The sequence below is a fragment of the Acanthisitta chloris genome, unplaced genomic scaffold (genome assembly GCF_000695815.1).
Source record: "Acanthisitta chloris isolate BGI_N310 unplaced genomic scaffold, ASM69581v1 scaffold1772, whole genome shotgun sequence".
In the NCBI taxonomy this organism is placed as follows: domain Eukaryota; kingdom Metazoa; phylum Chordata; class Aves; order Passeriformes; family Acanthisittidae; genus Acanthisitta; species Acanthisitta chloris.
This window is the reverse complement of record NW_008660980.1, coordinates 51,879-78,773: the sequence shown is the minus strand read 5'-3', so window position 1 is coordinate 78,773 and position 26,895 is coordinate 51,879. Positions and strand designations below refer to the sequence as shown.

The 26,895-nt window shown below is 37.1% G+C and overlaps 1 protein-coding gene across 1 annotated transcript in view; it reads right to left on the bottom strand.

Annotated features, from left to right (window-relative positions):
- Positions 1 to 26,895, bottom strand: part of LOC103797807 (docking protein 6) — a 94,802-nt gene that overhangs the window by 45,593 nt on the left and 22,314 nt on the right. The window contains exon 3 of the mRNA XM_009070039.1: positions 17,787 to 17,925. Coding sequence (XP_009068287.1) covers positions 17,787 to 17,925 — 139 coding nt within the window. The remainder of the gene's footprint in view (positions 1 to 17,786; positions 17,926 to 26,895) is intronic.

Here is a 26,895-nt window from a genome sequence, read left to right as displayed (position 1 = left end):
TCTCATTTCACATTCTCATTAGTATCTTTAAACAAATAGCACGAGAACTAGGTCACAGAAGACTAACGAGAGTTGTAGTCTGGAAATATGAATCAAATACCACTATTTAGATTTTTTTTCTTTATAAGTCTAAAGCAGGCTGCTTTGTGTGCTATGCCTTGAAGAGAAAAGAGGGCACAAAAAATGTATTTCACCTCTCAAGTTTCAATTAGCTGACAGTGTAATAGCACAGACTCATTTCACTGGTATCCACAGAGAAAACTTACTAGAGTGTAAGAATCACAATCTAGAAGGTAGCATTAGCTGAGGTACCAGCTCAGATATCAGCTGAGTCAGAGAACAAGCAGGAAGGCAGAAGTCTTTGGGTTTTTTAAAATGAGTTTTCGGTAATGACCAAGAAAAGGGTACTATGTTTGTCTTTTTTGCAAAAGCAACTATTGTTGTTCCATATTCAACTTGTGTACTATGACACATAGATCTATTTTACAAAAAGGAGCTCCCTTCCAGTACTGTGAAGCAAAATTTTGCCCATGTTTCTGTTGAATTCAATTCTGCTGTTCCAAACAATTTTCAAGTTCGTCATTTTGAATCCTCTCTTCATTGAACCACTTGTATTGCCTGGAAGTCTAATAATTATATTATGCCTCAATCCAGAACTTGTGTGAAAGTACTTCATAAAACTGGATGTAGGATGTATTCCTATGAAAGCCCACTGAGAATAGTCTTTCCTTTGGTGATGTGTTACTAATACTCTTTGGCTATGATTTCCCTATAATCCTTTTTTTCATGTGTACTTACATTGCTTAGAAAATAGTTGTGAGTTATCTGGACTGTGTCCATTACTTAAGGGTGCCTACTCTTAATACAAACATTTATAGGTATCAACATACTATTTGCTATGCATTGCTTTATGTTTAATTTTACATTTTTATCCAGCTTGCTGTTCCTGACAAAATACACAATATTGGCGAAACCCTCACCCATATATAACCTCATGAAGTCTTCTGAAAAGACTTGTAGAAAAGCTAGCTGTGAAAGTAATTTCAGCGATTTCAGCCTTTATAATATATTTCTAGCATTTAGGTTTTTAGTAGCTATTCCAACCTTGCTATTACCTTTTAGAGAGTTACTTAATCAATTATGGAGGAAAAAATACCAAAATAATAACACCACTTTGCACTGCCAAGGTGGATGATGACTATTCTTTAGTGTTGGAATAACATTATGTATGAATAATAAAGCAATGGTGGAATAAAAGCATTCTGAAGGGAGATTAAATGGGACTGATTTTTTTTACTATCCTCCTTGGCCACAATATAAAGAGAGAATTGGGACACTTTGCTCCTTTACTGGTTGAAGTGTCTTGGGTTGTTTTCTTTAATTTTTTTTTTTTTTTCCTACAAGAAGCTCATAATATATCAGTGTTGTCTAATAGAATGCATTAATATTGGAAGAAAACCATATTGATTTTATAGCATATTTGGATTATATTTATTGAATGTTAGCAAGGTGCTTATCTTCACCCATATTCTGTAAAAAAATTGTGGATTTGTTCCTTTCATGAAAGAAGTTTCTTGTCTATGGAAACTATACTAATTACTCTGAGGGTAGAAGGTCGGATTCTTACATCTTTCAAAGGTTTAAGCTATTGTATTATATATAAGCAATACTTTATCCATTTTTGATTGCATAAAACCATTCACTAATAACATGGGAGATGATACCAACATGGACAGAGCCGCAACTATTTCAAGCGTGACAATTCAGTACATCTTAGTGGAAACAAACAAAATTGAGCTAATTTCTGAAAGAAATATGTGTGCATATACACATAAAAGCATATCTATATAATGGGGAACCCAGTCTTGCATGGATGTTATTTACTTTCTTGTCCTTTCTGTAGCCATAAAATAGGAGCTTTAATGAAAGAGAAGTGTTGGGTGACATAAAGGAAGAGATTTTTCAGATAGACGTTTGTTGACCTCAAAATATACAACATTTGGGGATAAGACTGTGTAGAACTATAAAATAATTTATCTAAATATCATTTAGATAAATATATGTTTAAAGGCACAGCTATTTCCAGATGGCAAATGGGGAGGATCAGAGGAAAAAATTATTTTCACCTCCGTGCCTGGAACAGATCCTCATGGAAGCAATGTTAAAGGCAAAACAAGGAAGTGAGCCATGACAGCCAGCACAGCTTCATTAAGGGTAAATCGTGCCTAACCAACCTGGAGGCCTTCCATCATGGAGTGACTGCAAGGGTCAACAATGGTAGACCAACCATCATCATCTACCTAGACTTCTGTAAGGCCTTCAACATGGTACCACACAACATCTTTATCTCTACATTGGAGGGACATGGATTTGAAGGGTGGACTATTTGGTGGATAAGGAATTGTCTGGATGGATACAGCCAAGTTGTGGTCAATGTCTGTGATGAGCAGTGTCCATCAGGGCTCTGTCTTGGGACCAGTGCCCTTCAATATCTTCATCAATGACACAGACAGTGGGATCAAGTGCACCCTCAGCAAGTTTGCAGATGACACAAAGCTGAACAATTCAGTGGACACAACAGAAGGGCAGGATACCATCCAGGGGAACCTGAACAAGCTTGAAAATTGGACCCACATGAACCTAATAAAGTTCAACAAGTCCAAGTGCACGGTGCTGCACCTGGGTGGGGTAATTCTAGACATGAGTACAGACTGGGAGAACTCACTGAGAGCAGCCATGTAGAGAAGGACTTTGGGGTTCTTGTGGATGAAAAGCTGGACATGAGCAAGCTATCTATGTATGCAGCCCAGAAGGTCAACCACATCCAGGCCAGCAGGTCCGGGGAAGTGATCCTTCCCCTCTACTCTGCCCTTATGAGACCCCACCTGGAGTACTGCATCCAGGTCTAGGGCCTCCAGCACAAGAACAACATGGACCTGTTAGAGCTGGTCCAGAGGAGGGCCATGAAGATGATCACATGAAGAAGCACCACTCCTACGAAGACAGGCTGAGAGCTTGGATTTTTCAGCATGGAGAAGAGAAGGGAGGGTGTAAAGTAGCCAGAACCAGGTCCTTTACAGCGGTGCCCAGTGACAGGACCAGAGGCAATGTCCACAAATTGAAACACAGGAGATTCCCTTTGAACAGCAGGAAACTCTTTTACTGTGAGGTTGAATGAGCACTGGCATGGAATGCCCAGGGAGGTTGTGAAGTCTTCCACCTCGCAGATATTCTAAAAGCATCTGGACATGGTCCTTGGCAACCAGCTTCGGTGGCACTGCTTGAGACAGGGGGATTGAACAAGATGATTTCCAGAGGTCCTTTCCATCCTCAACCAGTCTGTGATCATTATAATCAAAACTACAGAAAACGTTTTACTGCAAAGAGAGAGTGCCAGATCTGTCTTCTGAAGAGTGTAAGGATAAGTAAGCTGAGATTGGAAAGAATGAACTGAAATGCATCAGTTGGAGAGAACAAAGATGGAGATTGTACACAGAGGCTGGTATGCTTCACACAGTGCAAGTGTTTTCTGGGGAATTCAACCTGAGAATTATGGTGTTCCAGAACGTTTTCTTTCAGGAGGTTTGTTATAGCAAAGTTAAAAATAGTGAGGCTTGCCATCAGTGCTGACATACAAAGTCTTACCCTCCTTCCTCTGTTTTCCACTCTCCTTGCTCTGCTGAGTATTCTCTGATAAAGCTGCTAGAGTCTGACCTCAACCTGACATGCTCTAGTAAAGTTTTCAAAGTATGCAACATTTTTCATGGACTTACTTGACAAAAGATATGCCATATCTTAAATGGATATTTGAGACACTTGAAGTCCTCAGTATTTTACTTGAGGGTACTGTCAGGACAGCCTTTCTGACTTCATAGACAGGGCTTTGGCCCACTTTAGAACTGGTGTAGTAGAAGTCATGGTATGAAAAAATGTCCCTCAGTGGAGAGCAGAGTTCAAATACTCTCTCTAGCATGTGGAAAGAAAGGTGAGATATGGATGAACACAGATTGTCCCCAACTGGGAGAATCCTCCTTGAATAAGTATGGGGCTAGTGGAATTCTAAAAAATGCTAGAATCTGTATTCACTGTTCACTGCACAGTTATTTGACTTTCATTATTTCTGATAAAGCAAATGACTTGGACCTCATGGGCTTTCTCATGAAGTTCTACTTCTATTGTCTAAAACAGATCAGTAGTTTCCAATTACACATATTTGCGGAAATCACATTTCTTTTAGCTTCTTCATTTCAGTATATGGAAATTGATGACCAATGAACTTTAATAAAATGACATGAAGACGATTTTCTGAATACTTGCTGAAACAATAATCATCAATAACATTTCATGAATATTCCTCATCAAGCTTATCAGTGCGTGACTCCAGTATTCAGTAATGCACGTCGTCTTGCTGACCTCTACGGTTTGACATTTTCAGTAGTTTTATATGTCAGATGAAGACATTTCAATTAAAAAGAAAAAAAAATAGAAAACCCAGAATACATAAAAATTATTATTATGGAGTAAAGTCTTCTCAGATGACTCCTCAATCTCTTCCAAAAGAACACATTTCCTTCCTTTTAACTAGTTACTTTTAAACACTAAAAATGCACCTTGATTCATACATACTGGGGCTAGTTGTATATGTGTGATGCACAAGAATGTAAATTATTAAGTTTTAGCTTTGAAATATACTGTATTTTAGTAGGGGGTATAAAAAAAATGCCTGCACATATGAACACACAAATAAACATATTGACTTAATTTAAGGCAATTAATTCATAATTAATTTAATATTTACTTCAGTAGTGCCATTACTTTTAGTAGGCTTTTGCCGATTTAAAATCAACCGAGAAGCTGGTATATAAAAATAAAGGCATATTCTTTTTCACTGTGTGTGCTCACATTCGGGTATTACACCATCATCATGTATATAGAGAGATACAGCCAGAGCACTTTTGTCATTGCTGTTTTAAAATTGCAATAAGCAGTCATTAAAAAGCAATGCACAATCTTCTAAATAAATATACATAATGTACATTTAGAAATATTTGGGGTTTTGTGGGCCAGAAACAACTTATAATGAGAGACAAGATTCGCTGAATCACAGTCCAAATTTCTGCATATAAAAGAAGCTAGTGAAATTTTTGCTTCTTTACTGATTCTAGTTTACTGACACAGTAAAAGCAGCTGCAAAACAGGAATCCAGTTTGGAAAGGGGGAGACAGAGAAGTGTCTGTAGATTGCCGTATCCTTCTACATACTTGCATCAGCCTAATAAATCCTACCATTCATCATTTGCAGACAAAAAATCAGGTGCTTTTTTTCCTCTGGCAAAAGTTGGTTGGCACAATAGCAGTCATAGATGCATGACCACATGCCATATAACTCAAGACTTTTGAAATCCATAGTTGCCATTTAACACAACAATCCTTTGCCTCTGTTTCAGCTTCACAAAACAAAGGAAACAGAATTATACCTGTTGCCATGGAAATCTCCAACTCCATCACTTTTTTTCTTCATGTAACACAAAATGCATTTAAAGGTGATCACCAAACAATATGTGGTAAACATTACAGAAATGCTATCACTTTTAAAGGGATTTTACAAAACCTCTCAGGTAGTAGCAATTGCAAATTTTACCACTATGCCCTACAAGGAAATGATTACGAATAATGAAGAGTCTACAATTTCTTTCATTTTACAAAGAAGAACCTGTGCTGATTCGCCAATGAATTTTGAATTGCAAAGACTGCTGAGATACGCATTCAACAGCCAGTCATATGAATCCATATGAATCTTGCCTGGTACCTGCCTTTATGGAAATGGATTCTGACAGACTGAATATGCTAGGAGACTAGCAGTTTTTACCCTGAGACAGAAGAAACTGAGACATGTATGCACGAAAAATGTTCATTAATTTCTTGCTGCTGAATACTGCAGAGCTGAAATATTTTTGAAAAACCTGTTCCTGCAGTTTAGATGGATCAGTACTCCAATACATTTAACATCTTCATCACCAACATTGGCAGTGGGACAGAATCTACTTTTAGCAAATTTGGGGATGACATCAAGAGGGTCATGACGATGCAGAGAGTTGTGGTCAGTGGCTCATTGTCCACATGAAGGCCAGTGATGACTGGTGTCCCTCAGGGGTCAGTGCAGGGGCTGATACTGTTCAACATCTGCGTCAGTGACATGGACAGTGGGATTGAGTGCATCCTCAGCAAGTTCATTGATGACACTGTGGGGCAGTCGACACGGTGGAGGGAAGGGATGTGTGCCATCGAGAGGGACCCTGACAGGCTTGAGAGGTGGGCCAATGCAAACCTCATGACGTTCAACAAAATGAAGTGTAAGGTCCTACATCTGGGTCATGGCAATCCCAGGCACACCTACAGATTGGGTGGGGAAGTAATTGTGACCAGCAATGAGGAGGAAGACTTGGGAGTGACAGTGGATGAGAAACTCACAATGATCCAGCAGTGTGTGCTAGCAACCCAGAAAACCAATCGAATCTTGGGCTGAATCAAAAAGAGTGTGGCCAGAAAGTCAAAAGAGGCTATCCTTCCCCTCTGCTCTGCTCTCATGAGACCCCACCTGGAATACTGTGTGCACTTCTGGTGCCCTCAGCATAAGACGGACATAGATTTGTTAGAGTAAGTTCAGAGGAAGCCATGAAGTTGATAAGAGGACTGGACCATCTCCCCTATGAAGACAGGCTGAGGAAGTTGGGGCTGTTCAGCCTGAGGAAGTGAAGACTGCATGGAGACCTCAGAGCAACTTTTCAATATCTGAAGGGCCTACAAGGGAGCCAGAGAGGGACTCTGTCAGGAACTGCAATGATAGGATAAGGGGTAATGGGTTCAAATTGAAGTGGGGAAAATTTAGGCCAGATATTAAGAAAAACATTTTTACTGTGAGGGTAGGGAGATACTGGAATAGGTTGCCCAGGGAAGTCGTGGCTGCCCCAACCCTGGCACTGTTCAAAACCAGGTTGGATGAGGCTTTGAGCAACCTGGTCTAGTGTGGAGGTGTCTCTGCCCATGGCAGGGGGTGTTGAGACAAGATGACCTGTAAGGTCCATTTCAACCCCTAAAATTCTATGATTCTATGATCAAACCAAGGGGAACAAACACCCAGACAGGAGGGCTTCTATTGATGGACCTCAGCAAAGCAGAGGAAAAGGCTGACATGAAGTTCAGCAATGAAAGATGTTAATGCTGCAACCAGGTCAGGGCAACTCTGAGCATAAGTACAGCCTGAGGACTGACTTGTTAGCTGTAAAAACTTTGCCGAAATGATGTAGTGGTCCTGGCGATAATGTGAATGACCAGTGTACATGTGTAGTGATGGAAGTTAACTACATACTGGACCACATTAGCAAAAGAATGGCCAGTAGAATGGGAGAAGTCACACTGCCTCACTGTTTGGCATTCATGAAACCACATCTGGAAGTTTATCTCTTCTCACAAAGTCTTCAGGTTTGGGCCCCGTCCCAAGAGAAATGTCAAACTGGAAAGAGCCTGGCAAAGAATCTCTAAGAAGCAGGATATGATCAGTGACACTGGAATAAGTGTCTAATGCTTATTCACTGTGAGAAAGAGAAGGCTAAAAGAAATCTAATTGCAGTTTTCCTCTCTAATAAAGATATGTTGTAGAGAAGACTGTTACCAGAGAGGCACAGTGAAAGGACACAAGTCAACAGGTCACAGGCAGTGGCAAAGGAGATTTGAGAAAGATTTAAGGAAAAATTCTTCACAATGTGAACAGCCAAGCACTGGAAGGAGTACCCATAATCTGCATCATTTTGGGTATTCAAAATTTGACTGTATAACACCCTGAGTACCTATATCTCTTTTTGATGCTGTACCTGCTTTGAATAGATAATTAGGTGAGCTGACCACCAGCAGACCCTTCCAACTCCAGTTTTTCTGATCCTATATTCAATGAGTTTGAAAATCTGAGAGCTAATGAGATGTGCTGCACCAGTGCATCAAACTGATGTTATTTTCTGACTACAGTAGCTGAACATCTTTATACAATATAACTACTGTAGTAAGTGAAATAGTGTCAAACTAACAGGGTCTGTCTTGTCTGTACTACAGTCTTACATTTCTCCTGAACCAGATTCCTGCACAGCTGATAAATAAAAACTGTTAGCGTGGCCAGCATCATATAAGATATCAGTAACATAAGAATAATGACCCACAGTTGAGGGAAAAAAGGAGCATAAACAACCCCTATCTGGATAGGCTTTGATTAATACATATCATGCACTTGGAAAAGTGCCTGTGTTTCTGACATGGCTTTTTTAGATACTTAATATCTGTTGTCTTCAGTCTTAACATAATCAGAGCAATCATCATAATAATTTTCATGTTAAAAACCTCTCATCTTTATAAAAAGGAACAGAAGCAGAGGAAAAAAACAACCACAAAATGAAGACATAGGGTGAACTTCACCTAATTTTTGTCCTACCAACAGGTACCTGATGAGCCAAAGCACAAAAAGCACAGGAGGGAATTACAGGGTAACTTTAGGGCTGTTTTGAGAATTTTTGATCCCCTTTCAGATTATTACTTTTTATAATTCTCCTATTCTCTGAAAAGCACTGTGCCCCTCTGTAAATCATTGATAAAGAAGTTTCTTATTAATCAGAGACAAAGCCTTAACTATTCCCTTGGGTGACATAAAGAACTCCTGAACAGAGTTGCTGGAACAGAGAAAAGGCCTTGCTTGACAGGAGACACAGAATGATACTATAATTCAAAAGACTAATGAAAACCATGTGAAAAATACCTTTTTTCAGAAGTCAGTTCTTCTGTGAATAAGAAACTGACTATGATTCAGGATTTGTTTTGTTATTGTTTTATTGTTGTGCTATTCCTAGCATACAGCTGATTACTCTATGACCTTGGGCAATTCATATGCAGCTGAATTTGGCCTTAATCTTTCTGTGCCTTATTTTACTCATTATTATAAATATTATAATAACACCTGTCTCCTGAGAGCATCGGATAGCTTCATCAGCTATTATTTTGGCTAATAATAACAGAAGCTCTACAGTTGCTTTATTTTACAAGAAACAGTTTTCTGAAAATAGCAGATATGAGATTAATAATAAATTAAGCCCACTGGTGAAGTGGTTTGAAGATTATTTTTTAGTAATACTTAAATTAACATAACCTGCTTCTCTGTTAAGAGGGTTTGATGACATAAACCTACCAGTGGAGTTATACAGGCAAGCTGGTTCAAAGGTACACAATGCCAAAGAAAACTTCCCTTCCATATTAAATGCTTCTCTGAGGTTACTTAAGGGGAGGGCTGGGAATAGCCAAATAGGGTTCAGTCAGGCATGCAACAACTACCGTATAATTACAGCAGCCATTCCTAATTTATCACTCATATCACCCACAGCTTTTAGCAAAGAAGTCTGCTAAAAAAAACATCAGTTTTGTTCAGGGTAAGTTCTTTGGCTCTTCATTTTCTGCATTTCTGGAAACAAATATGAATTTCATCTTGACACTGCTTCTCTATTTTGTTAGCTCTGTAAACATGCAATATCTTGCAAAGCACAAGAAAACCGAAAAAAAAATTTAAAATGTGCTTATGTCACCAACCTTCCAATCCATTTATACTCAAATGCAACTTCATAAAGTTGAAATAAATGATACCTGACTTTTAAGAAACAGCACTTTCAAAAGTGCCTAGAAATGTAAATAGGTGTCTACATGGATTTTTAAAGCACTTACATCCTAAATTCTCAGGAGGGTTTGCATCTGCGGATACCTTACTATGCAAAAATCTTTGCCCTGTTGCATTTAAACAAGCTAACCAGACCGTAGCAGCTTAAATCAAAATGTTCACCATACAGCACAGTTTCATGCAAACATATAACTGAGGTGAACAGAACAGGGAAAACAGTGTTCATGAGATTCATGTATGCAGGTTTAGGATGGATTCACAGGATGAAGCAGGCTCCATGCATAAAAAAATTTGTATTGTCTCAGTTATGAGACACCTTTGAGAGGCTTTTAACATAAATGTTGGTTCAGCTCCTACTTTATATTAGGAGGAAGGCAGATTCCAATCTGAACTTTAGGTAGCATGATAGACAGCAAGCTAAAAGAATGCTGTAACAGTATATAAAATATTCCAGAAATTTTTAAGGAGGAAAGAACGACAGAAATTTCTAGGTGAGGATGCACATCCATGTGGTAAGGTACTTGAGCTTTAGTTCTTAGGACTGAGATTTAGAGTACCTTTTTGCATGCAAGATCATCCAGTCCTATGACTACAGATAAGAGAGATTTCAAAACTCTGGCAGCCAAAGCAAGAAGTGAATTTTCCCCACCATACTCTGAATGAAAACCCTCACGAATACTATCACTTCAAAAAACATTCAAAACTCCAGGGCAAGCTTTAGTTTTCGAATGGCAATAAGGCATCACCAACTACCAAAATATCTGATACATTCTTATGTAAGGATTTCCGGCTCTGCTCTCACACCTACCCACGCCGCTTACCTACACACTCCACAAACCTTTATGTTGTCTGCAGTGTTTGTGACATGATTAATAGCTCTGTTTCACCCTGCCCCCCTCCATTACTTCATAGGAGCAGCTGCACCAACCATTCGTTACCATAGTAAAGAATGTCCTTATTCTGTGGTTTCATTCAAATACACAGCAAACATCAGCAACACCAACCACCTACAGTGTTTCTCGGAGAATCTGTGCTTTACACCTCATCTTTGCACCTCTTGCTGCCTGCTGTATAGGGGCACAGTGGACCTCTGCAGCTCACAGAGGAAGAGGGGGTAAAAAATGCATTGACTTGGTAAGAAAGGAATAAATGGGAGACTCTGGTGGCTGTGGAAGCTTGAATTTCATAGTGAGATGAGGTATTTTCTTTTAGGAAGTGAATGGCACTTGCTGCATAGTTTTTGAATGCTGCTGCAGTATTTGGATATGACTGGTAGTCCCTGAAAAGACACCAATGAAATAAATCTACATTGAAGACAATACTTTCTTTCAAATTAAAAAAATAAAAGATGCCCAGTTGGAAGACTCATGAACTGTCACCCAGTCTGAATACCCACAACCCTTCCCTGCTTTCTTACGAAGTGGTGAATGTTGGAAAGCGACTTGCAATGTAACTTTAGGATTTACTTCATCCAAGCACAGAGTTTTCTGAGCCTGAGGACTAACAAAGAATCTGGCAAAATTTTTAAAAAATTCTCATAGAAAAATTAGAGTCAAGAAAAATGTCCTTATGTACTTAATGAACCAAGAACCCTATGGAAAATTACAGATACTTATGGGAATTGGGTTTACAAAACTCAAATCCAAAAGTACACAGATTCTGACTTATTGGGGGGAAAAAAGGGAATGTAGCATTCTGGGGTTTGTTGTTAATCTTGGTAATATTTACAGATAGTCATGGATAGGTTGCTCAGTGGAGTGCTCCACTGTGTCAGGGGAGGCTTAGACTAGACATTAGGAAGCATTGCTTTACTGAGAGAAGGGTCAAACACTGAAACAGGCTTCCTAGAGAGGTGGTTGCTGCCCCAAGCTGGTCAGGGTTTAAGAGGCATTTGGACAAAGCCCTTAACAACATGCTTTAAGTTTTGATCAGCTCTGAAATGGTCTGGCAGTTGGATTAAATGATCATTATAGATCCTTTCCAACTGAAATATTCTGTCCTCTTCCACTCTATAACAGAAACAAGCTTCACAACATCCATGTGAGCCAAATAAACAATTCACCAACCATGTACTGCAATAAAGCAGCCAGCTTTTTACAGGGTTATAAAATTTCTAAACAAACATTATACAGCAGCATCCTACAGTAGTTTCAGATGGCAACTACAGAACAATATTGAGCTAAGTATGCATGAATAACTGACCTATGACTTATATAAAGTGCATCAGTTCATGAATGATCACATGTATTCAGAGTCTCAATACTTGAGTGTATATGTAATTTGAAAAGAGAAGAAAACATACTGAGAGCCCAATGTGTTATGACATGGGATTATCTATAGGTGAACTGTAGAATTTTTGTGTCCTGTGTCTCCTTCAGGTATTGAGTTGACTCAAATGCACTTAGGCAGAATTACAACATAAAAGTGTTTTGTTATAGTAAGCAAATTGCAGTGCTGAAATGAAGCCCAAAGGATATAGAAAATGTATTTAACTAAATATTTCTTATATTCATTGAGTCAGCAGCATCCACTAGTATTTCTCTGCATTTCCCATACTTCACAACTTGAGAAAAAATAGGTGATAGGTATACCATTGCACAAAGACATAAATAACAACTGTAAGCCAACCAAAGCTCTGAAGATGCAGTGGCAAAGGAAGGGTACTTCAAATTGAAATAGTCATGTCAAAATTAAAATCTAGAATGTTTGATGAGTATGTATTTAGGTTGTGATCAGCTTCACTACTAAACTAATGCTGTTACTTCCTCCAGCCTCAGAGTTGTTTTTTTTTTATGATTCTAGACAATTTACATTCATATTATTAATTCTATTTACATTCTTATTAATACTGCATCTGACAATACTGTAATATATAGTTATCCTCAGACCAGTCTTATGAAACTCTTTTGCACTCCTCATTCTGTTCCAGATAAGCAAGATTAAACGACTCTCAGGCTTATTTCTTAACCACCTTCCTCTTCAACCTCTTCTTAAGCCCCATTCCAGTGCCTGATATTTGTCTCATTTGGCACATTCATTATTTTCCTCCTAATAATGTTTTTTAAAGAAATAATATGTAAACTCATTGGTACTATATTTTTTTAATGACAACAATCTATCATGACGACTCTTTCACTTACATTACGTTTAATATTCAAGATAAGACTTGTAAATAATGAGAATAGAAGAAAAATATACAGACACAATGTTTCATAAAGGTGTTTATCTTCTGGGAAATGTTAAAAAGATCACAATCTAAAATGGCATTTTTATAGCTCTGCTGTCTAAAGTAAAACAAGTGTCATAGAAAATTTCCAATGATAATAAGTTATGAAACTTAGGCCATTATAATTTATTTCTGCATTTATACTTCAGTGTTACTGATGTTTGATTAATTTCAGCTGGTTAACATCAGCTTTAGTGTTATCTTAGTTAGAATTATCTTTTTACACATTGTAAAATTTTATTCTTTTGAGACTACATAATAAGTTTTTACTGGCAGCTCTTGAAAGAAGCAATTTATAGTGCTGCAAAGGTATGAGTACTTCTTCAGCATGCCACCGTAATACATGTAGACATAACATATGAAATCTACTGCTCGTAACCCCCTTTTTATACATCTGAACAACAGTGGGGGCAGAGGTTACATCAGGAGTGTTTGCAGTGGAGGTTGAGTGGCAGAAGATCAAAGCTGGCACTAGAGAGGAAAATCGGGTTTTAAAATTCCAATGCCACATAGTCATCCTGTTGTAGGGGTTAGATAGAAAAGTGCTGCTGAGAACTACTGTTCATATGCTGGTGTGTGAAAACTACCTGAACTGAGATGCTTTCAAAAAAGTTTACTGCTACCTCTGTAAACCAGTTCAGTTCAGTAAACCTGCAGAATCTTGCTCCTATTAGCTAGGTACTTTTGGGGTTTTTTTTGGCCAAATTATCAAACTGATTTGACGCACCAAGTCAGATAAGGACCTCAGCTAACAGAAAGGAAGCGGAAGGAGCTTGCAGTGCAGCCTGGGGATAGGGGAGGGGGGATAGAGCTGACAGTTAGACACTCACACACATCTTCCATGCTCAACATCAGACTACAGTTAGTGGGGATACACGCTATTCTTGAGGCTAACACTTTTTTCTTTGTCACAAAAAATTCAAGACTGACAATAAATACAACCAAATTTCTAAATGTTACATGAAAAAGAACCCCAGGGGCTATGTGTGTTTGTGGGGTGGAGAGGGGGAGAGAGAGGTAAGAGCCAAGAGGTTTGTAAGAATGCAGATTATTCAGATGATAAAACCACAGTTGCTGACACTCTCATATGGATAACACAACACCACAAAATACAGTCTTGTAAACAGAAAGACAGCCATTGTTCTTTTTTAATTAATTTGTTATGTTGAAACTGAAACCACTGAAAAAAAATTGCAATATTGCCCTCTCCCACAAAACAACGACAAAACAGAATTATTATCTGTATTACACTGATCCATCAAAAAAGCAAAGACTGAAAAAAGTGACTATACTGATAACAATTTCCCTGAAAAGAATTTCAATTTAAGAGCTAGCATTGGGCCAATTTTGTTGTTGTCCTGACCAAATCAAGCATACAACACTATCACTTTGTCTATGTAATGTTTAAACCTCAATCAGGAAAACCACCTGCACTAAATTTGATCACTGGCCACTTTGCTCTGATATTTGAATAAAATCCAGTCTGCTTTGATCTCAGTAAAACCAATAACCAACTGAAATCCACACTTATGCCAGAGCCTATTGATGTCATATTTCAGCTTCCAGTGTTATAATGTGAAAGAGGAATGGGCAGAAGATGAAAGTGTGCACACAACTGCCTACTTAAACTGACCAGCTTCTCCTGCTTGAGGTGACAATGACGCAGACTTCATACTGCATGAGCTGTCACAGCACAATTTTGCTTCCAGTCCATGCTCTTTCAAAGGTAGTGGGAAGAATTAGTTTTCTTTTCATGTCTCTCTCTTATTAACATAGTTATCCAGCATGTTACTTGGCTTGAGCAACAGATTTCTTAGCATAAAAGTGAATTTATTGTTTAGCATTCTGAAACAGAATTTTGGTGTGCAGAGACCTCTATAAATGGAGTAAATGTGGCCTGTGGCTGCCTGCAATGCCTTTATCTGTCAAGTCTCTGGTGGCAGTAACTAATTTTACCTTTCTTCTTCTGCCACAATTTGTTTCTGATGTTTTTCTGTGTTTTTTTTTTTTTTTTTTGTGTGTGTTTGCTTTTTTTTTATTAGCATGATGCACTTTGTATATTCATTATGAAAACTAACCATAATCCATATATTTCATCCAGGTTGCTTTGGTAAAAAAATTCACTTTAATTTCTTTTACAAGCTTAATTCAATTTATATAATGCTATATTCTAACCTATTTTAATCTGGAAAACCTAAATAAAATTCAGTGTATTCGTTACTCAAAATAGATTAACATTTATGACAGAACACACAAATATTCAAGAGTCCTTTCTAATATATGACTTCTAATGATTGGAAGGAAGAAGCAAAGATTACTGTTACATTTCTTTCCTTTTTGTGATTTGTACAATAGCACAATAATAGATTACCATTAAGCTTTCTTTACTTTAAAACATTTCTTTTGTTTTTATCTATCAAAAAAATTAATTCAACACTATTAAACCTGAGCTGTTCATTACAGAAATAGTCAGGAAAGAGCAAAAACTCTCAAATATAGATCTATAGATAAAAGGATCAAATGTCAAGCTTTGGGAAGACCTGAAAGACATTTATGGCCTCTAAATCCCCTATTTAAAAGATCCTCTTGCTTATATTTCAATTTCAGATCTTATGGGAAAAAAATATACATAGGTATTTGATGAAACTGTTGGAATTAGATATGGGAGAGGAAATTATACTTGATAAAAGGTATATAACACTTACTTAGCTTATTCAATATCTTCAGATTTTGTTTCTAATATGAATAAGATGAATACAACTCAAATGCTGCAGATGACACAGATGACCTCTTAAACATTCAGCACCCCATCAGTCAGGAGCAGTATAGATTCCAAACCCAAACCAACACTAGCTTATTGAAGTATAAAATCAACAGCTTTTTTGGCCTCTTTTACACAGTCCACAGCAGCCTATGTGGGCCTCTACAGATCTCCCTCTGCAGATCACAGCGCAGCCTCATCCAGGAGCCAAGTACATCATACTCTGCATGGCTGATGAGTCATTTCTATTTCTCAGCCTGGTCTCGGAGTTTGATATTACGTACCATATGGCCACAGCCTTCAAAAATGATGTTTCAGGGAAGTCATCTGATGACAGAATGGAAATGGCTTTACTAAGCAGCAAAGCTGCTAATTGACAGGTGGTAATGCTGAAAGTGATGGTTCTGTAAAAGGAAAATCCTGTATGATCCTGGTCTAAGCACTTATTACAGCAGCATGAAAATGTTCTAATTTCTGTTAGTGGTGTGGACACTTTAAAAGCAAACATATTTATAATGATGCTTTTCTGCTTTTTTACTGTTAATCAATCACTTTCTGCCCAGCAGAATGCAGTTGGAATTTTGCCAACACTTCTACTTCACATGCATTTCCATTTATTGTCTTGTGTTCAGCTTTCCAGCAATTGCTCCTGTATCCCTAACCTTATTTTAATCTTGATTGTGAACTCTTCTCTTCCTACATTTTCTGTCCAAAGTTTGTACATCTCAACTATTATGCAAATACTCCTACTTTGTCTAGCTTTATGGAAAAACTCATCTACATTTCTTCATAAACAACCAAAAAAGTGCTTTTTTTATGGCTTCCCAACTCAGATTTTCCTTACAGACATGCAGAGACTAAGAGGAACATTCAACATAATAGACTTTTGACATGGAAATCTAAGTCTTTTTCAAGCTTATTTTTCAGTGAATAGAGGAAGATAGAGTTATCTGAGGAGTAATTCGAAGTTGAACTTTGGGGTCTTAGGTTGCTCTTTGAAACTCAGGAGTTTGAGCAGGATATTTTGACACATATGTGATCCTATCTCCCCACAGTCCGTCAGTCGTGTCTGCATGACTGTGAGCATATACAATGTGGATGAAGGAAGGAAGGAAGAGAGAGCCACTAGAAATGATACAACTACACTCAAATCTCTTTCTAGGGAAAAGAAGATACATGGAGAATCTGACTCATCTGAGAAGAAGAGCATGCTGACCAGGTGCCTTGGCCTTCCCATATATTTCTTGTGAATATAAAGGTAGCTTCAAAGCGCAGTTGAAAGTTAACTTTCCAGAATGATCTTTAAAGACCATCTCTACTTCTAAGCGTACAGGGCAGATTTTTTTCTTGCTGTCTTAAAAAACTCCAAACTTTTCAATAGTAGTCACTTTAACATAACTTGTGCAAACTGGAAATTCTGAACTGAAAGTAGTAAAGCAGCTCTTTTTGAACTCACAGGTAGCTTCAAAGCGCAGTTGAAAGTTAACTTTCCAGAATGATCTTTAAAGACCATCTCTACTTCTAAGCGTACAGGGCAGATTTTTTTCTTGCTGTCTTAAAAAACTCCAAACTTTTCAATAGTAGTCACTTTAACATAACTTGTGCAAACTGGAAATTCTGAACTGAAAGTAGTAAAGCAGCTCTTTTTGAACTCACAGTGCACGGCTAATTAGTGTAGGGTAAGTAATTTGTTTCAGGAGTTAAAAAAAACAGATCATGTCTGCTGCTGCCTAGGAGTGGATTTTTCCCACCTGTGAGGCCATGAGGAGCAATTAAGACTTATTCATTGATAGTCAACATATAAGCTGAAGGCTTAATCTTTGAACAACAGAACCACAATTTTAAAGAAGGTGACCATGGATCTGATGTCTAATGATAGTCACCATTCCAAAAAGTCCCCAACAATAGATCATTGTATAGCATGTACTGAAGATCCCAGACCATGAAAATACATTAATCTGAAAGTCGTTTTTGTCCTAGCCACACAGCAAATACCATTGTTAGAGCTGAATTCACAGACTGCTGTTACTCCATACGTCTTTGGTTTATTATTAGTTTTTGTAAGTTTAAAGATTTTTGGCAAAAGGACCTTACCCTTGCCTTCTGCTCCATTTCCATCATTAATCTTTCGTGTTGCTCTGCTATTGCCAGTGTTGCAGAATGGACTTTCTGATATATCATTTCTCCTTCTCGTGTTTGAAAGGTGAACAGCCCTTCTCCTGTGTCACACATCCTGCAGAGAGATTTAAGCAGAACGGAAAGGAAAAAAAATGAGTACTGTCTAATTCTTATTTAACTTTCATAAAATAGTGCACACCTTACAGTAGAAAATGTCAACTTTTGTAGTTAAACTCTGAAATTCCAAACATCTGCAGTTATTTTTACCATTGGAGAGAGACATATTCCAAGAGATGGGAAGAAATCATTAACATATTCTTTAAATTCAGCTTTAATCATCATCTGGATAGTGAAAAAGAAGTTTTAGCAGGGAATAAAAGCTTGAGGTAATAGAGTCAGTTATTTCCAGCATTTTTCCAAATGTCTCCAGTGGTAAGTGGGAGCTAAATTTAATTATTTTAATCAACTGATGCCAGAAATACAGAGCACATTGTGTCTTTTAAGAGAACACTTACCAATTAAAATGGTGTTATGGTTAATCACTACCAAGTAGCTGTATTGAAAGACAGCGTTAAAAGGGTTAAACTATAACTGTCTCTGTCAGTACATTTATGCAGGGTAGTGTCCAAAGCTATCTTGATAATTACAAAATCCATTCTGTCTATTTGAGAATAGGAACAGTATTTCTGTTGTATAAGAAGATTAAATAAGGGAAAAAACCCTCCAGAAGTAAAATTTACTTTCTTCTTTTGAGAGAGCTACTGCTGTTATCCTTATCTGTGATATCAGTGTGGCATTATTCTGAAAAAGAACAGTGGTACATGGTAAAAGCAACAACAAAGAGGGCTGGGAAATACAGGAAATGGGAGTAGAAAATAATGTTAGATTACTGTGTGACCATTACTTGGAGGATGTATATGGTGTTAAACAGTAGTGCAACTCAACGTATTCATATTAGTTTACCATATTATCAGTATCTGATTTCTGTATTTCTATAGACTTCTTGCAATTTTAGAAACAGATTTTCAAAAATCATTTTTATTTGGTCTCATGCTTCCTGTAAAGATTTTCAGTTATCTGTGGCAGAAAATTGTTGACTTGAGTCACTGATGCATAACATGCTGAACAGCAGAAGGATTTTGATTTGCCTTAAAACACCAGATTCCTTTAATATTTTGGATGTTTACATTATTTTTAAGGATATTGAATTTTGCTAATAACCCAGCACATGGTCCCAGAAAGCCAGAAATATACAGAATTACAAAGCATTTTAGAAAAATGTCTCCTAAATAGTCTAACATTCTAACAGGTTTCTAAATATCAATATCTTTAAAATCTGCACCCCAGATTCTTACGATTATTCATGCATTAAATTTTACACGATTTTCCCAGCAGTTGAACATACAGTTCTATCTTATTTAAATTAAACAATAATTTAAATATATCTCATGCTCTATTACATGCAAGCACACACACACCCTATTATATTACAGCTTTTTGAAAAATGAAATACCTTTTTTCATGAGACTTATCTTTTTGTCAAATTAGAATACAGCTTTCTAAACAATTTTGTTTCAAAAGTCATCTGAACAAGACTGCTGTGCTATATAAGGGGCTGTTGAGAATTCAGCAGCTGATTTTGATTTCAAGGTTGCCCAGTGAAAATAAAACCTTATTAACACTTACAAAATCTTTGCCTGTTCACTGGAGGAGACATGCTGCTGTCAGCCCCCTAGAAAGAGCTTATGCATGTCTGTGTTTGAGAAGAACAGAAAGTATTGGAGGCAGAAACAGTAAACAGAGGTGCTTCTGAAAAATACCTGGCAAAAATACTTAGTAATGACGAACCGAGATGTCAAAAAGAAAGTCATAGACTTAAGAATTAATGATTAATGATATTATCCATAATTCTGGACTAAAAACAGTTTTCTTCATCTCAAGATGTAAATAAAACACAGTCCATTTTGTAGACAGGTATTAATTAACTAATGTTAACATGATGTGCCAATTAATAGATTTAAAAAAACCCAAACCTTTTGTATTAAATTCCAATGGAGCTCAAGATCCCTGCTGTAAACATTTAAGATATTTTATATCCTTAGCTAGAGTCCTCCAAAGAACTTCTGGTAGAAATAAAATGTCTCCAGAGTTTTGTGATATTATGGCAACAGCTTTTCAGATCCCTCAGGGCATCATATAGCTGGTACTCTGCCTTTGTGTAAAGAGATCTTAATAAAATTCAAACAGCGTGAAATGGAAAGTCGGGAAAAAATGATGGGGTTTCAGAAACTGAAGGAAAATATGATCTTTTTTGTTGGTTTCAGAGGATGAAAAATCCTACAGGGATAAAAACAAGGAAGCAGGCAATGGGCCATGATTAACATTCAGGACTTAGCTGCTTGTTTTCACCATGCGAAACCCAACTGCAATCACTGTCGATCAGCGCAAGGTCTGTAGCACCTGTGTGAGCCCTGAGTGGAGGTAGTGGTGCAGGCTATGGCACTACCCTGCTGCCTCACCCACTACACAGAACAGTACTTCCCAGCCTCTCTACAGGTGACTGTGGTGGATGTGTCATGCCAATGTTGGAAAGTCATTGATAGCAGCCTCCCCATGTAGGCTTCCCTGGCTAACAGTGGATGCTATGCACACAGCTGCTCAAAACTGGAGCTGGTGGGGAATGACGGGAATAATTTTTTAAAGTGCTAAATTCCCCTAACTCACATTGAAGTTCAACAGGACTTAAAGCCCCCAAGAATGAAGCAGTTGTTACCTGGCACAACTGAGTCAAGTAAAAGCCGCAAAAATTATTAGCATAAAACTTTCTTCGATCTAAACTTATCAATAATAATCTGTATTCCCAGGAGATGAACCCCTTTGCCATAGTGAAGTTTAGCTCCTTAGAACATTATTCCTTTACTCAGATGAAAATCTGAGTTTAGACCTTCTAGTCTAGTCTAGTCTAGTCCAGTCCACTCTTGTCTAGTCTAGTCTTGTCCTATTTTCTGTTGTATTCTATTCTAGTTACAAACCAAGAGCAGTAGCATCATTAGGGTTAGTTTAATTCTTTCTAGAACAAGGAAACAGACTAAATTGAAGCACTATGTATGATGGAGATGGGAAGAGTGTAAATGTGCTCTTCTAAGCTTAAGGGGTTTGCTGAAAGAGGACTTTACTTATCTGGCCACCAGGAATGGACAAGCTCATGAGCTGAAACAAGACTTCTTGTCTTGTTCTATTTATAGTCAAAACACAGTCAGTAGAACAAAAAGTTATTTTCTTTACAGCCTTTTATAGATAGCAGATAACTGTCCATATAAAGCTACAATTTCAGGTTTAGCCTTGCTAATGTGTTGCTTTATTATGAGTGAAAATGAAATAATTGTGCATAAATTCAAATTTGTCTATGTTCAAAGCACACATGTTTGATCAGATGCCAATTTAATAACATTTTCATAACTTTACCATGCCCTAGAATCACTTTAGAGAAAAGGCAGGACAAATGTGTGGGTCTCTTCCTGGTATTGCCACAGTTAAACACTGCACCTCTAACAACTCTGTGTGACCTTAGCTGTCAAAAAAAAACGTTACCAATTTTGTATACTTTAATTTTATTTTATGAGAGACAGTCTGTGGGTGCTTGAAAAATGCTGATCTATTTCTGTGGTTTCCAACTTTAAAATAGGGATGTCATTAACCTATGCTTTAGGATACTTAATGATTCAATGTGTTAAAATGTATGATGTGCTTTGACTGAAATAGGAAAGTGCATTTTTTTTCTATATTATTACAGAATGATATAACTGGATAGACAATGAAACAAGTAGATAAACAGTGATGCAAATAATTGCAAATTCTTCAGTTCTTAGGATACTGCAACAGCTTCTCATAACCACCATTGTTAGCAGATCTGGCTCAAGAGCCAAGACAATGAATAGGGGAGAAGGTGAGAGCTAAGCTTGTGGCCTAGGACAAACTGGATTTAGAGATCAACAGTGAAAGCTTTTACTGAGAGTAGAATTTCTGTTGAAACCAAAGATATTTCCCCACCACTATTGCCAGATTTTCACCATCTCCCAAATTCATACAATGGTTTCTTGCTGACTCTGCTCACTATATAACTTCAGTCTTTTAGAGCAGAATCAATAATATATATTAACCTTGTAGAATTCCCTTCAAAAAGAAAATTTTATTGACTTGGCTACCATTCACAAATAGTTCTTTTTGTCAAACAAAAGTCCATGCTGTCATGTCATGGTTGAAATATTTTAGAAGTTTAACCATGCAAGATTCAGCAACTACATGAGAGGACAAGAATTTGACATCTCATCTTCATTCCACTATTTTGGTTAAGGGCAAAATGAATTTTCACAATGATGAAGATTGTCTGAAAATTGAGATGCCCAGAAAAATTATTTCCTTGTTTTAAAATAAAGGATAAAGTACAATTTTAAGTAGAAAAAATTTAGTTCTCCATATGTCTACATCTAATTTTTATGTATTTGAATGTCTTCTTTTTACCAACAAATAATTTAGGATTAAAGAAATAATGGCAAGTTTATACATTTGAACATGTATAAAATTACATACAAATAACTAAAACCCACTAAACATCCTCAAATAGGAACTAAAAAACCATAAACATGTTTAGTATTAATAACTGATTGCAACTAATAACTATAGATATCAATAACTAAAGCATAATAAATAACTTGTATCTGAGGTTGGCATTTCTAGTTCTTGAAATAAAAATGAAATTTAAATTTTTAAATGAGAACAGATCATGAATAGGTATTGTCCAGTAATCGGTGTTAAAAGTTACCAGTGCCAAACTGGATGAATTGCTGTTGCATACTCCACACCTATTGTGTGAAAAATGATTTCCTTAAAACAGTGAAACTGTTTACTGACACTTCAGGGTCTAGAAATTAAGTTAGCTAGTGCCTATTCCTGTATGCTGAAGAAGGTGGTCAGATGCCACATATGAGACCAGACCTGTTACTCGTAAGATAAGTTGTGAATAAAAGTTAGCCTTTCTTTAAAGCCTTGAATCTGTGGCTGTCAGTCATGAAAAAAGTAATTGGTATGCAGTATTTAACTCTGAACTGAGACACTTAGCTCTTGTGTTGCTACAGCTTTGATTTTCTAAAAAGTGGTGGAAACCAGCAATTTTGCCTCCAATTTAATCAGATTATCAGCAGAGACAGACAAACACTATCTCTCTTGTGGATATCTAACTTTTGTTCTTTCCTTGTTTGTTGTTATCTTAACTTGAGCTAAGCCATTTTGACAGAAATCCTGTTTGTGTAAAAGGACGACACATGCAGCATACACTAAAGACAGGCCAGCTAACCAGCAGACCTCACTATAAAATAAATGCAAAGCTTCCCTGAGGGTCCAAATTCTTTGCTCATTCCAGCCTTCAATGCATGCTAGCTCTTGCTTCCTGCCAAAGTTGCTCTTTTCTGAGAAAACAAAAAACAAAACTAAGGAAAGCAAATAAACTCTTTGTGGCAGAAGTATATTTAGATAAAAAGCTCCCTTTATACCTACGAATATGTATCAAGAAAACGGAAAAATAAACTATGCATATTTTTATGAAATTGTAAGTCAGCTTCTATGTTGAAAGGATAGAAAAACAGAATCCTACCTATAGACTGATAAAAAAGGGATTCATTTGTGAGGGGTATCAATAAGAAAAAAAGGTAACTACAAAACCAGAATATTACAGGATGTAGGAAAAGTCTATGGGTAAAGCAGAGAAGACAGTTAATGGGAAATGTGCATGAAGTGCAATTGATTCAGGTATACAACTTTGATAGCAGACATGGTTAGAAAGACCCAAAGCTGGGCAAGGTCAGTGAAAGCAGGGAAAAAGTCATGTGAAAAATCTGCAAAATGGAAATGAAGATCAACAACCTGAAGCACAGCAACAATACAAAGCTTCCAGCAGCTTCTCAGAGAAGCCAGCTCTGTAGCCCCCGGCTGTCAAAACCTTGTCACACAAACCCAACACACCCAATACCCAAGACATTGTTTCTCACTAAGAGAATCAATATTTTGGAGTCTAAGAAGAGACATTTTTTGTCTCTTCCTGCTTTTACACTAGTTTCATAAAACATGGCATAGACATTTCGATGAGCATGACTGACCTATGCTATTTGTGCTTCATCACCTCTAAGTAAGAAATATTCTAGGTTGCACATGCAAATTACCCTCTTGTGTCAGTATTCAGTTCATATTACTTAAGAAATCAATGTAGGCAATTAATGCATATGTATGTGCAAAACAACCCACTTTAGGGAGACTTTTGACACCGTAACATTTTCTTTAAAGAAAAAGTCACATTTAATAAAAACAAAGAGGATAATAAACCCAATTGTTGACATATTCTTAAATACACAAGACATTTGCATTTTTGACAGCTTAAGTAATAGAACAAACATGAAAATGCTGTTAGATAATTAGTTCTGTTAGTTTGTAAAGCTCAGGTCACGTTGATAATGCTGAAATACTATTTAACAGTGCATTTGATGAGTATCTATTCTTACCTGCAAAAGACAAACCAAGAACTCATATATTACTATTATCATTTCAGTACAGAAGCAGCAGTTATGGTTGGCTGTACAACATGCCAATGAAAATATTGCTCTGACCAAAATAAAGAGACTGCAAAGTCCACCATTAGCTAAATTGTTCTGATCAAACATTTTCAGTCATCATGGTTTGGCTCTTATTTTCTGCCTCACTTTTGAATGAGAAAGATACAAGTTTCAAATCTGGAATCTGCGATCATATCCAAATACAGGTATTTTCTACAACACTTCTTCCACCCTGTTAAGAGCTATTATTCCCCAATGAAGACAAACACGTCCCATAACAATAGTACTCAGTTTCTTTCAGTGCCTTTAGTAGCAGAACACAGGGGAAACAGCATTAATCTACATGAATACCACTGACTTTGACAAATACAAAAATGTTAGACATAAAACCCAAATAAGGCCATTACTGGTTAAAATAAATGATAGTGTAATAATACAGGAGCCCTGTGGCAGCACATCACTACTTGCTATAACAGAAGCAATAAACTTTAGTGACCCGAGATATTTCTTTTCTATTTTTTTCTTTTGAGCCCTACAGTCACTGTTATATTCAGGACTACTCCTTGCCCAGGGTGTTGGAGATGGAAATCCTGTCAGATGATACTGGCTAGAGTCTGCATTGGAACACAATGGTAACACAATTCTGAACTTAATGCTCTCTCAGGAAATAACTGGTTTTTTAAGAAGACGACATTTGCTAGTTAACAGAAGTTAGCCTAGTAACAGACAAGGATCAAATTTCCATAGGTTTATCTGTTAATTTTATTTCATCTTTGAGGAACTTTGGGTTCTTGGAAGCTATGACACTGGACACTACTGTAAAAGTGCCAACAATATTTGGAGTAACTGATCATGCTCAACCTGAAAGTTAAAAAAGTTGGTCCCTTCCAACCTTACCCATTCTGTACTTATAACATGCATTAAAAACATCAGTTTTCCTAGTTTACGAAAAATGAATGCTGTGCTCTCTCATTTCAAAAGTGGGACACAAAAAGTGTGAAGAAATGATGAAGGGAGCACTCCACTCCCAGCACTCTATGCTGAGTATTTTGACTACTTCAAAATAAGGTGTTTCAAGTTTTCCCCCATCCCTTCCCTTTTTAATTGCACCATAACAGTGATTTTGGCCATTAAAGCATTTATTGTCAGCCTTCCTCTGAAACTTCCAGTACACTGTGATTTTACTGTGCTAGGGATTTAAGCACCTGTGTCTTCTTTCAATGTCACTCTCTCTACATTCAAGGTATGAGCGATACTGCTTTGACCATTGTGGCCACAGAGGAATTTTCAGAAAGTCATATGCAAATATTATGGGCACACAGGGTTGTCCAGAGACACTCACCATGCTATGTACATACACTAATGAGTAATTAACATATGCTAATGATACCCAAGGACTCATCAACACTAATCTTAAAACTGGCAGGTTGTCAACTCCACTTTGGGAGCATCCTTTCAGAGCAGCAACCCCAGGGATAGGCAATAGCACCAAGGATGAGATAAGTCAGAGATATTTTTTTAAAAAACAAACAAAGCTATATATCTCAGTCACTGACAGGAAGAATTGGAGATCTTAGCTGAAGGCCATGTTTCTGGTCTGAACTTTAGCTAGACATGTATGCAGACACGAGGGGTCAAATAATGCCTTCGGTGGTAAACTGGATGAGCAATAATAACATCAAAAGGTAATTACAGAAAACGCACAACTCCCACCACAAGCATAAAAAATTCATTGAACTTGCACCAACTCTCTACATGTGGTATTTAATTTAGAGAGGAAACATGACTTCACTCCCACTTGCTTTAACTTTTCCTCTTTGACACAAGCCAGGCAGAAGTGAAGTAGACAGATTTTCCCTCTTCTCTCAGTTGCAAACAGCAGCAATTCTGTTACGGATCAAACAACTCCCACTGCATTCACCTGGCATCTCTGACTCCAACTTCCATTGTGTGTATGATATTCTTGTGCTAGTGCTTCCAGCAATTGTAAAACTTTCTGTAAGGATTTCTCATAAGCCTGATAGCTAAAATCAATTGTAGTTTGTGTTCAGGTTAAGTAGCATCTTGATAAGGTCTTGAGAACCTTCAATATATTTTTTGCAAAATTTTGTTACATAAAAAAGACACTCTTTTCAATTACACAAGTAAGTGGGTAGGAAAGATATAACTAAATATAAAAGTGTAAAAACAAAGAAACAAAAGAGAAGGATACTGCAAAAGAAAATCATCACAAAGAATCACATAGGTTTGATCATGCTGAAAAAGAACAGGAAAAGCTTACAAAAGGATGAAAAATAAGCAGAAAGCAGTATTTACAGTTTATAGTTACATACTTGGGCTCCCTACATATTTTCCTATAGTATCTCATATCTCATACATCTTCTGTCTAAAGCATCATGAGATGCAATGGCTAGCCATTTTCTGATGTTTTGCTAAATGTCTATTTCCACCTCTGATTAACAGCATTCAGTTATGTTGATTAG